Source organism: Gopherus evgoodei, chromosome 18, assembly GCF_007399415.2.
Source record: "Gopherus evgoodei ecotype Sinaloan lineage chromosome 18, rGopEvg1_v1.p, whole genome shotgun sequence".
Lineage (NCBI taxonomy): Eukaryota > Metazoa > Chordata > Testudines > Testudinidae > Gopherus > Gopherus evgoodei.
In genome coordinates, this window is record NC_044339.1 from 4,088,699 (window position 1) to 4,101,433 (window position 12,735).

The following is a 12,735-nucleotide window of genomic DNA, read 5'->3' on the forward strand; positions in this document are numbered from 1 at the left end:
TGGAGCTCAAACCTTTGTTTTATTCCAGGACCTGGCCCCTTCTGCTGGCTCTGGCTGATTTCTGGAACCTCCTCCAAAAAAAGCAACCTGCAATGTGCTCTCGTTAGGGAGGAGAAAAGACAGGGTAGGAGATTAGCCAGAGGCCTCATGTGCCAGCTCCCAGTGCCAGGGACAGGAAGGAAGCTGGGACGGGTGTGTTGGCAGGAAGGGGAACTTGGCTAATCGATGCAAGAATTCACTTTCCAGCCCCAATGTCACAGAATGCTGCAGGAAAGGTAGCGCGTGCGTTGCTCATTTTTTTGCTCTTTGTTGTTTGTCTCAACAGTCACCTCTTTAAACTGTTTTTCATCCAGTCAGGGAGCAGAAGCTGGAACCGAAGGGACTAAACACATGCCGTTAATAACTGTGTCCAGCTGCAATGGACAGTTTGTGAGCTTCCCAGAACCTGAGATCTGCTCCCAGGAACTCTGGCAAATCCTCACAAACAGGGAACACGCCCATAGAAATCGGGGTGGGTTCACTAACAGTTTGCAAATAGCAAAAAGGCTCAGGGAAAGAGGGATTTGTCAGAAGCACTCAAGGGATTTAGGAGCACAAATCCCAGCAGCTTTAAATGGGGCTTGTGCACCTAAATCCCATAGCCCTACAAAGTTCCCCCCTAAATTCATAATCTGCTTTATTCAGAACAGATAATTCAACCAGCTGCAGTTATGACCGTCCTGTTGAGGGGGGATGAAGTGCATGTTCACATTCACACCTCTGCCCCCGTCTGAGGGCTGGTATCAGTAAATGGCTGACATACGTGTTCGTACTAACCTCTCCCCCTCTGTCCCGCAGTGGGATTCGATCAATGAAATGGATGAATTTTTCAGCCCTATCCACACCTACCAGGTCTGTAATGTCATGACCCCGAACCAGAACAACTGGCTGCGCAGCAATTGGGTCCAGCGGGATGGTGCCCGTCGGGTTTATGCTGAGGTCAAGTTCACCCTGCGGGACTGTAACAGTATGCCAGGGGTGCTGGGCACCTGCAAGGAGACGTTCAATCTCTACTACCTGGAGTCCGACCGGGACCTGGGCACCAGCACCCGGGAGAGCCAGTTTGTGAAGATCGATACCATAGCAGCCGACGAGAGCTTCACCGGCGTAGACCTGGGGGTCAGGCGGCTCAAGCTGAACACCGAGGTGCGGGGCGTGGGACCCCTGAGCAAGCGGGGCTTTTACCTGGCTTTCCAGGACATAGGGGCCTGCATTGCCATCGTCTCCATCCGGGTATACTACAAGAAGTGCCCCGCAAGGGTCAGGAACCTGGCGTCCTTCTCCGAGGTGGTGACCGGGGCGGACTCCTCCTCCCTGGTGGAGGTACGGGGCGAGTGTGTGAGGCACTCTCAGGAGAGAGACACCCCCAAAATGTACTGCAGTGCGGAGGGAGAATGGCTGGTGCCCATTGGGAAATGTGTGTGCAGCGCTGGCTACCAAGAGCAGAGGGATTCCTGCGTGGGTAAGTCTCTCTTTACCTACGGATTAGCTCTCAGGGGGGCAAAGATACCAACAGGTCAGAATGGGCCTTAGAATATAGGGGTTGCACAAGGACCTCTGGCAGCAGAAATGGTCCCGTGAACATTCATATAAATTCCAGCAGATAAGGGGGGATTTTATTTTGATCTTTTATTAACAAGTCGACATTCCCCTGCAGTGGGGTGACCGGACAGCAAATGTGAAAAATTGGGACAGGGGATGGAGAGTAATAGGAGCCTATATAAGAAACAGCCTCAAATATCAGGACTGTCCCTATAAAATCAGGACATCTGGTCACCCTACCCTGGAGCATTTGCAATCCAGACATTGCAGCACGGTGCTAGGGCACAGGAGCCCGACAGTGACATTGGCTGGAAACAGACCAAACAGAAGTGAAACGTTCTGGTCTGTATTCCTCTCCGAGCTGAGAAAAGCCCTGAAAGCGAACCAGCCGTGTGAAAGGCTGAGTGTGTGAGCGGGTCGGAAAGCTGGAGGGGGTTATCCCCATCAGTGTTATTGGTGACACAAGCAAGGAAACCTGCTTTGTAGAAAGCTACTACTTTATGCCAGGCGTGTCCCTCTAGCGGCTGAGAACTGCTTGGTGCACTCTCTGGTAGCAGCTCACAGCCAGAGAGAAGAGACCCCCCTCCTGCACACCTAAGCGCTGCGTCTCTCACTTCTCTTTGGCAGGGAGTTGACAGCAAAGTGAACAAAAGAGAGATGCTGAGATGTATAAAACAAGGTTATCGCCTTAATCCCATCACCAACAAGAGCTGCCACTGCAACCCCCAGGGGTGTAGAGGAGACTTCCCTAAGAGCCCCCCCTCCCCTGGAAGGGGTTCAGGCTGCCAACTGTATAAACTGTGATAAGCAGCTCTGGTGAGCCAGCAGTAGTCGTGTAGCCGGCTGTGTGGCTGGCATGGGGCCGTGTGTGTACAGAACTCCACGCGCTGGGCTCCCCAGGAGACCCCTCTCTGCAGGTTTGTTTGCTTTTGGTTCCTTCATGCAAGGTTTTTAGAGGAGCAGAGCTTCGACTCGGCAAACAGGGACGCTGGGCTTTGTTTGAATTTAGGGGCCAGGCAAATGGTGTTGTTCCTCTTACAAGACTTGACGCAAGATTAGAACTTTCAAAGTCACATTGGAAAAGACCCAGGCTCTGTTGAAACCATTATCTGTCCTGGGGAGCCCAGAGTACTGCAGAGTTGGGAGAACAGGCAGAATAAGAGCTAATTTCCTAAATTCCACCTCTCCTGGTGTCTTTGATTTTTTGTAAAAACAACAAGGAGTCCTTGTGGCACCTTAGAGACTAACACATTTATTTGGGCATAAGCTTTTGTGGGCTAAAAACCCACTTCATTGGATGCATGGAGTGAAAAATACAGTAGCAGGTATAAATACACAGCGCGTGAAAAGATGGGAGTTGCCTTACCAAGTGGGAGGTCAGTGATAACAAACCAATTCAATTAAGGTCGAAATGGGCTATTCTCAATAGGTGACAAGAAGGGGTGAATACCAAGGTAGGAAAAATTCCTTTTGTAGTGCTAATGAGGCCAATGCAATCAGGGTGGCCCATTTCAAACAGTTGACAAGAAGGAGTGAGTAGCAGCAGGGGGAAATTAGATTTTGTAGTGATCCATCCACTCCCAGTCTTTATTCAGGCCTAATTTGATGGTGTCCAGTTTGCAAATTAATTCCAGTTTTGCAGATTCTCATTGGAGTCTGTTTTTGACGTTTGTGTTATCCTGGGATACATGTGATCGTTGGCTTAACCCTTCCGTGGGTGTCTCGGGGCAGTTATTGCTACTAGCGAAGGATTTCTAGTGCCACGGTGTGTGTAAAGGGGTGGGAGGGTGGGGGAGGATAAGGCTGAAGGTCACTTTTGGCTAGGTAATTTGTAACTAACCCTGCTGTTCTTATCGGAAGTCCATTGTGCAGATCCAGTGTCAGATCCTCCACCCCAGGTGCCGGGCCCTGAGACAGACCTTTGCCAGGCAATAGCAGTAACAAATCTGTATTTATCTTGGCAAAGCAAAGAGATTAGAGTCATTAGACCCTCCCTTTCCCCCTAAATCTGTGGGCTGCTCTTCTATGCAGCTGCCTTGTGGCTCTCCTCGACTACACACATGGCATGACTGGAGTAGCCCCCTGGGGCTCTACAGCTGAACCCGAGTAGTGGCTGGTCCATGCTTCCTGCAGCAAGCTAGAGGAAAGCTGTGATTGTGTCCGCAAAGTTTCTTGCCTCCTCTGGCCTCATGTCTGCCATGTACCCTGCAGTGCTGTGTGGTGAGCTGCCACACGTATGCTGTGTGTTTGAGCAGATACAGCTGTGATGGGATCCCTGGGGTACAACCTGGAACTGGGGTACTGCTGTGCCCCCTTAGCTCTCCAGCCTGGGCTGTCTCTCACAATGCTTTGCGAGTGACAGCCAACAAACCCCTCCAGGTGCTGTGATCACTCAGCACAACAGCATGTGGAGCCCCACACCAGCTAGATTGCACGAACGCTCCCTGAGCCACTCACAAATCACACAGGGAAAGGCACCAGCCGGGTTCCCCAGCTCCCTAGCCTTGCTCCCCAGACCAGTGTAGGTTTATTACCCAGTCCGCCCCTCCCTCAGTGTGGAGAGGACACGCACCAGCCTTTGTAACTGAGCTGAGATTTCCCAAGCACTTCAACCAAACATACTGTTTTGGGTAAAATAGAAAACAGGTTTAGCAACTACAGAAAGATCGATTTGAGTGAGTGTAAGTGGGAGGCATAAAAGGTCAGAGCTAGTTACCAAAGAAAATAAAAGGTAAGTGCACAGTCCAAGTCTTAAACCTTGTTACACTGGACAGTATTTAGATCAAGCAGTTTGCTCACCCCCTGGATGTTACAGTTCTTAATACACTGGCTTCTCCCTTGAGCCTTGACCCGTCTCCTCAGTTGAAGTCTTTGTCTTTCCAGTTTTCTTGTTGCTTCCAGCATAGGTGGGGGAGGAGCTAGGCAAAGGCATGATGCCCCTGTCCTTCATTTTATACCCTCAGACCATGTGCCTGGAAAATCCTAGCACAGACATGCCCTGGTGGGCTTTGCTGAATCGCAGGGTTGAGAAATCCCCCCGGTGGTCTTGTGCAGCTGAGTCATTGAGCTGAGCAGTCCCCATTGTGTGGTGCTTGCCCCAGTGTCATTGAATTGCAAACCCCTCAATTACACCTCCCTGATTAATGGCCACTTGACACCCTCCTGGGAGTGGTTCACCTCCTAATAGTAAAAGCAGCAAAGAATCCTGTGGCACCTTATAGACTAACGGACGTTTTGGAGCATGAGCTTTCCTGGGTGAATACCCACTTCCTCAGATGCATGTCATGCATGTCATGCATCTGAGGAAGTGGGTATTCACCCACGAAAGCTCATGCTCCAAAACGTCCGTTAGTCTATAAGGTGCCACAGGATTCTTTGCTGCTTTTACAGATCCAGACTAACACGGCTACCCCTCTGATACTTGACTCCTAATAGTAGAGACTCTCAAACTTGCAGCATATGTCAGTAATAACCATACAGCAAAATCTCATAACTGCATACACACTGGTGCTATACATATTTGGACAGAACAGTGGGTTTCAGCAGATCATGATCTTTCATATGATATCTTACCTGGCCTGCTCTGTATGAAATTCATCATAATTATGTGACAGGGTGAATATGGGGGCTCCAGGGTGCTGCTTGGAGGTACAGAGAGCCACAACAGTGTATGCAGAGGCCAGCATTGGTGTCTGCACTAGCTAACAGTAGTTCACTCTGTGGCTGGATGTAATTCTTGGTGCAAGCCTCAGCAAGACTCGCTCTCCCTTGGCTGATTCCCAGGGAGAAATCCATTAGAAGAACAGATGACCTCCTGGACCCCCTGTCCTCTCCTCCATGGTGTCAGTGCAGCACTGCAGTGGAGACACTTGCTGCAGCTACAGAAGGGGGCTTTCTGGGGTGGTGGGAATCCATCCCCACAAGAGGCAGTAACTGGGCTGATGGCAGAATTCCTCCATTGACCGAGGAGTGTCCACACCAGGGCTTAGGTCTGTTGTACTACATCTCCCAGGGGTGCGAATCTACATGTAGACTGGGTCTCGGAACACTTAATTAGAGCTGACGCGGTTTCTAGCTTCGTGTGCCAAGGTTATAAACATGTCACATCCATAGATGTCAGAGCCGGGTATTAGTTCTGCACTGTCCTTATGGCTCCCTTCGCGCCCCCTGGAGAGCTCAGAGGGAAAGGGAATCTCTTTCTTGCAGGCTGCTCTCATGAACAGGAATTGACAGCACTCTCCACTTCTCCTACCCCGGGCTGTCTCTGCCTCGCTGCAGGTGCAGAGGTAGATGAGCTGTTCTTTAGGAAAAGCTGACCCCTTTTTCAGTTAGCAGATCGGTCGGGAGCCCATTAAGTTCTTCCAGGCAGGGAGTGTCTGGGTTTAGTCTGAGCGGCAGAGTTATATACAAAACGAGAATGATCCCAATGTCGATTTTATTCGCTAAACATCGTGGACAGATTCTGTTCAGCCTGTGAGCTGTTTGCGCTGATTCGTCGCTCGTGGCTGCCTGGAGCAGGCTGACACGCTTTAACCAGGGCAATACTGAATCGTGATGAATATGTTGCAGAATGAATCGTTCTTTGCTGAAATGCATTACACGTTGGGGATTCAAAAAACCCTGTGCCAGGCTTTCTGCTGGGCCAACTCCACTGAAGCCCCCAGAATCTGAACCTAGGCTCTGTTCACATATATCAAAGGAACAGAATTCAGTGCTTTTGTCCGCAGCTCAGTTGTGCTCTTCCACTACCACCGTCCAGGGTCCGAATTCCATCCCGACCCTGCTGGCCAGGGAGGAAGTTCTGCTGTTGGATGTTTCTCTCTTAGGAGCTGACCCATCATCATCATGATGAATGTTAATTAGTGTTAGCACCAGCGCCCACTGCATGCTGGGCACTTTCCAAACACCGATGTGCGATGCTGGCCTCACCTCTGGCTCTAGCCGAACACCCCATTGGTGTCAGACAAGGCTCTGGCTCTGAATTATTTTCAACACGAAGGAGAAGTGGGGTGACAGTACCCCTCTGATACTTGAATGTCTACACAGTTGGCTGGATTCTCTGGCAGTGGCACACTACAGAGCAGCGGGGCTGGAACTAGGGGCGCTGGTTTAAAGTGGTTTCCGTCGTATGCAGGGTGTACAGTTTTGTTCAATGACCCTCAGCCCCTCGCTGTACAAACACCCCTGCTGCGGAGGGATAACGAGGAAGGGCTGGGGGACCAGCCCAGAGTAGTGGTAGTGTGTGCGATGGGCCAGAGAGGGAGCCAAGCTGGAGCAGTGGCGGAGTGGAAGGGGCGGGGAGGGGACAACGCCAAAGGAGGATGGCGATGGAGGACAGAGCAGTGCTCAGCCTCGAAGTGGCAGGTGGGGCACCATGGAGGGGAGTGACCAGATCACATCGCCCTGCTGGAGGAACCCACTCCATGAGACACTGGCAGAGTTGGTTTTCCCCTGCCGCGGGGACTGGTGCTGGGGGCTGCAGGCCTCACCTCTGGCTGTTGCCAAACACCCCATTGGTGTCAGACAAGGCTCTGGCTCTGAATTATTTTCAACACGAAGGAGAAGTGGGGTGGGACAGTTGCACTAAAAACTGGCTCCTTCCCCAGGGACGAACCCGGGGAGAGCAGGGGCTGCAGCCTCAGGGCCCTGTGGGAGGGGAAGAACATAGTACCCTGCTGGCATGGATCAGGCCCCCGCTGCTGGCCGTGGTAAAGCTCCCATTGACTTCACTGGGGCAGGGTGGGTATACTGCAGCAAGAGGCATTCGGTGATTCCCTCCAATGAGAGGGCAGATGTGGGTCTTGGCGGCTGTCAGCAGTGTACAGAGGTGCCTGCAGCAAACAAGCCAGATTAACATGAATGACTCGAGAGACAGAAGGCCAAGTCTGGGCTGAGGCCCAGGCTAAAGGGACCCCAAAAGGTGACTGCGGAGGGTAGGAGGGAATGGTGCGTATGAAGTAGCAAGCTGGGTGCCCATCTGCCTCATCCCACACCTGGGCTTGGGTTCATCGGTCCCCAGCTCTGCTGCTCCAGCCTCCCATCCCCCAGTACTGACAGGCTCAGGAATCTTTGGCCATGATCTGTTTTCTGGACCTGGCTTCCGTCACTCTGGCAGGTACTTAGAAAAATGGGGGTGGGGAGAAGCACTCCACTCTTCAAACAGCTTTAGCTTTGACAAATAAGGCATCTGCCTGTGAAAGGCAAAAAGGAAATTAATCCGGAATCACATTTTAAATACTGCTGTAAAGGCAAAGGATCTCGTCTTTCATATCTTCTCCCAGCCAAAACGGAATTTCCTTGATATTTATAGAAAGATGATTAGGCCTCCGCAGAGTGATTTATATCATCTCGGCCCAGTGGCAGAGAATGAAAAATCGTTGGGGTGCCAGCCACTGGAATCTTGCTCTTGTCCGCCTGACAATTAAAACGGCTAATTCCCAATTTCAACAGATCCACTCAGGTTATAAATCTTTCCAGAAAGGCCCTTTTCACTATGAAAAATGAACTCTGCACGTATCCAGCGTGCGAATCTTAGATCCAAAGATCTGTATCCGTTTGCTTGTGTGTGTAAATATACTCCCTGAATACACCCTCCCCCAGGCTGACACTGGTAATGGGGTGATTGACTGGCTGAGTCAGTTATTGCCCGTGTTCTTGTTGCACTAATATTGGGATTTGCTGCACGTTCGTTACAGCGTTTCCTTATCAGAGTGCCCCCTTGTGGCACCATGTGCTGCAGCAGCCCCTCAATCCCGGTTTCCCATTTGATCCTCCACTGCTCCGCCCACCCGCCCTCACCTTCTAGGTTGCAGATGTAAGCGGGGGAATGGTCCCGCTATTGTGGGGAACTTTCCTGGCTTCTGCACTACCCCGGTGAAGTGGGCTAGCGAAAGGATCTGAGTCCTCGCTCCCACTTCGTTTACCCAGAGGCCTCCCTGCCCTTGAGGACTCCCCTTCCACTCTCCTGTCTGGCAGAGTCTTCGTAACCCCAACAAGGCTGGGCCCAGCATTTCTGGGGGGCTCAACCCCCAACCCTGCTGTGGTCACCTAGGACAGGGGCTGTCCCCACTCCGGGGTACTCTCTTTGCGCTGCGCACCTCCCTGACTCACTGATCACATCATACAATTTAAGGCAAATACAAGTTATTTAATTAATAATTAATTTTAAAAAAGAATAAGGAAAAATGGAAAAGGCTAAAGGAAAACACATCACCCCGCTCTGTGGCAGGGAACATCACAAACAGTGTCTCTGGACATCAGGGCACTTCACAGTCTGTTCCTTGTAGGTCCCAGGCCTCCTTCTCAGGCCCTGGCTGTGCTGCAGGGACCCTGCAGGTTGGACACTTGCTCTGGTGGTGGCCACACACTCTCAGGCTCTGGGTGGCAGGGATCCTTCTCCCCAGTGTCACCCCCGCTCTGTCAGGGTTACGATCCCCCTCCAAGGCTGGCCTGCAGGACCTCTTAGCTGAGGCGTCTCCCTGTGCTGGGCCCACTGCCCAGGGTCCCCCTCGCTCTCCCCAGCTGCTCCCTGCACCAGGCTCCGTACTGCTCCAGCCCCAGCTCCACACTGCCTCAGCACGGCTGCTGCTGCTGCTCTGCCTCCAGCTCCCTGGGCTGCTTCTCTGGCCTCTCTGGCTCCAGTTGCTACAGCTCTGCTCCCAGGGCAGGTCTGCTCTGCAGGCTGCTTCTGTGACTCTCGGTTCTCACCTGCTTCCTGGGCTGCTTGTCTGGCCCCTCTGGCTCTGGTTGCTGCAGCTCCCCTCCCAGGGCAGGGCTGCTCTCTCTGGGCTGTGCTTTGGCTTTGGGGCTGCAGCTCTGCTCCCATCAGCTTAGTTTGGGCCCCTGCTCTCTCCTTAGCGCTGCCCCACTCTGTCTGACCCAGGCAATTCCAGCTCACAGGGAGGATGGGACCCACCCTGGCCTTCTGTCTCTTTGATTAGCCTGCTCGCCCTGTCAGTCAGGCTGATCTGGAGCATTGGCCTCTCGCCATTGTTCCTGGAGACTGTCAGTCTCAGGGTCCTGATTTGCCATCAGTCCCTTCCCCTTTAGTGCTGGGAGCTAGCAACCAAACACCCCCACTAAATGTTAGTAAGGGGATAACAGTCCCCCTACACAGAGACTCAGCCCTCAGGTGAGGTCAGTGACAGGTCTGCCCTCCAGGTGCATTCAAAGTGAACAAGTCTGAAGCAATATAAACAAATTCTTCCCTTACACCCAAGGAATCTACTAGGCTTCTGCTTTCCTCGCCCGCAGCCCTGTCCCACATCAGAGCCCCACAGTTGCTCTGTGCTTGCTCTCCTCCAGCTGAGCAGGGATCATCTTTTTCAGCCCCTCCCTGGAAGCCTTTTCCTGTTCCAGGTGTCTTAATTTGGGCTAATTGGGCCTTCAGTAGCCCATTAACCTCTTCCTGCCTTGCACCGCGGCACCCCATGATGCATTCCTCCACTGTGTGCTGTTGAAGATGGGGGTGGTGGGAAGTAGCACTGAACTTGGATCTTTCCATCAGACGTCACCCAAAGGTCATCAGTGTGTCTTAGCAGATTTCAGCTAGCCGAGTAGTCGTGACAGTCGCACTCCTGAAATCTGGTTCCCATGCTCATTGTAAGCTGCCACCATCTCCTTGGTTAGAACCTTGCTGGGGCTAAACCAGATGGGGAGAGGGCACAAGACAGTTTCTATTTGTAGTGTAGACATAACTCTGATGGGTTCTCCCCAGGGTGCCACCTTGAACTGGAGTACCACTGAGCCCCCCGACCCACCAGCCTGAGCTCTCTCTTACCCTGTACTGCTATGGTAAGCTGCAAAGCTCTCTCTAGCCTGCACTTTCACCAGCATACATACAGGTAGGGACACACCCAGCTGCAGTTACATGCAGGCTCTCTGACCAGCCCCTGCATGGGAAGGCTACCGCTAGGGTAATTATCAGCTCTTCAGACACACACACCCTCTGGAGTATAAACCCAAAATTATACCATTTTATGCTGCACAGGAAACTGTACAGCGTAAGTGCATGAAATTCGCCCCCTCCCTCAGTGTGGAGAGGAATATACAGTGGCCTTTTGCCCGTGAGTTATGATTCCCACACACTGGTTTAGATAAAGCAAAAATAAATTTATTAACTATAGAAGATAGATTAAGTGTTTATAAGTGATAGCAAACAGATCAAAGCAGATTATCTAGCAAATAAACAAAAAACAAACTAAACTTAATATACTACATAGATCAGATATGAACAGCAGATTCTCACCCTAAGAGATGATACAAGCAGCTGCAGATTCTTAAGGGGCCAGCTGCACTTTGCTTATAGCTTGGAATCCCCAGGTGTTCCATTCACAGGCTAAAAGTCCCTTTAGCTTGGGACCAGCACTTAGAATCATAGAATCTCAGGGTTGGAAGGGACCTCAGGAGGTATCTAGTCAACCTCCTGCTCAAAGCAGGACCAACCCCAACTAAATCATCCCAGCCAAGGCTTTGTCAAGCCTGACCTTAAAAACTTCTAGGGAAGGAGATTCCACCATCTCCCTAGGGAACTCATTCCAGTGCTTTACCACCCTCCTAATGAAAAAGTGTTTCCTAATATCCAACCTAAACCTCCCTCACTGCAACTTGAGACTATTACTCCTTGTTCTGTCATTGGGTATCACTGAGAACAGTCTAGATCCATCCTCTTTGGAACCCCCTTTCAGGTAGTTGAAAGCAGCTATCAAATCTCCCCTCATTCTTCTCTTCTGCAGACTGAACAATCCCAGTTCCCTCAGCCTCTCCTCGTAAGTCATATGCTCCAGCCCCCTAATCATTTTTGTTGCCCTCCGCTGGACTCTTTCCAATTTTTCCACATCCTTCTTGTAGTGTTGGTCCCAAAACTGGACACAGTACTCAAGATGAGGCCTCACCAATGTCGAATAGAGGGGAATGATCACATCCCTCGATCTGCTGGCAATGCCCCTACTTATACAGCCCAAAATGCCATTAGCCTTCTTGGCAACAAGGGCACACCGTTGACTCATATCCAGCTTCTCATCCACTGTTACCCCTAAGTCCTCTTCTGCAGAACTGCTTCCTAGCCATTCGGTCCCTAGTCTGTAACAGTGAACGGGATTCTTCCATCCTGAGTGCAGGACTCTTCACTTGTCCTTGTTGAAGCTCATTAGGTTTCTTTTGACCCAGTCCTCTAATTTGTCTAGGTCCCTCTGTAACCTATCCCTACCCTCCAGCGTATCTACCACTCCTCCCAGTTTAGTGTCATCTGCAAACTTGCTGAGGGTGCAGTCCACGCCATCCTCCAGATCATTAATGAAGATATTGAAAAAAACCGGCCCCAGGACTGACCCTTGGGACACTCTGCTTGAAACCGGCTGACAACTAGACATGGAGCCATTGATCACTACCCGTTGAGCCCGACGATCTAGCCAGCTTTCTATCCACCTTATAGTCCATTCATCCAGCCCATTCTTCTTTAACTTGCTGGCAAGAATACTGTGGGAGATCGTGTCAAAAGCTTTGCTAAAGTCAAGGAATAACACGTCCACTGCTTTCCCCTCATCCACAGACCCAGTTATCTCCTCATAGAAGGCAATTAAGTTAGTCAGGCGTGACTTGTCCTTGGTGAATCTGTGCTGACTGTTCCTGATCACTTTCCTCTCCTCTAAGTGCTTCAGAATTGATTCCTTGAGGACCTGCTCCATGATTTTTCCAGGGACTGAGGTGAGGCTGACTGGCCTATAGTTCCCCAGATCCTCCTCCTTCCCTTTTTTAAAGATGGGCACTACAGTAGCCTTTTTCCAGTCCTCTGGGACCTCCACCATTCGCCATGAGTTTTCAGAGATAATGGCCAATGGCTCTGCAGTCACATCCGCCAACTCCTTTAGCACCCTCGGATGCAGCGCATCCGGCCCCGTGGACTTGTGCTCATCCAATTTTTCTAAATAGTCCCAAACCACTTCTTTCTCCACAGAGGTCTGGTCACCTTCTCCCCATACTGTGCTGCCCAGTGCAGCAGTCTGGGAGCTGACCCTGTTTGTGAAGACAGAGGCAAAAAAATCATTGAGTACATTAGCTTTTTCCACATCCTTTGTCACTAGGTTGCTTCCCTCATTTAGTAAGGGGCCCACACTTTCCTTGACTTTCTTCTTGTTGCTAACATACCTGAAGAAA

General features: G+C 51.1%; 1 protein-coding gene across 5 annotated transcripts in view; it reads left to right on the top strand.

The window, feature by feature from the left end:
• Positions 1–12,735, top strand: part of EPHA8 (EPH receptor A8) — a 124,428-nt gene that overhangs the window by 50,950 nt on the left and 60,743 nt on the right. For all 5 annotated transcript variants that reach the window (XM_030537444.1, XM_030537445.1, XM_030537448.1 and 2 more), the window contains one exon: positions 838–1,501. In XM_030537444.1, coding sequence (XP_030393304.1) covers positions 838–1,501 — 664 coding nt within the window. The remainder of the gene's footprint in view (positions 1–837; positions 1,502–12,735) is intronic.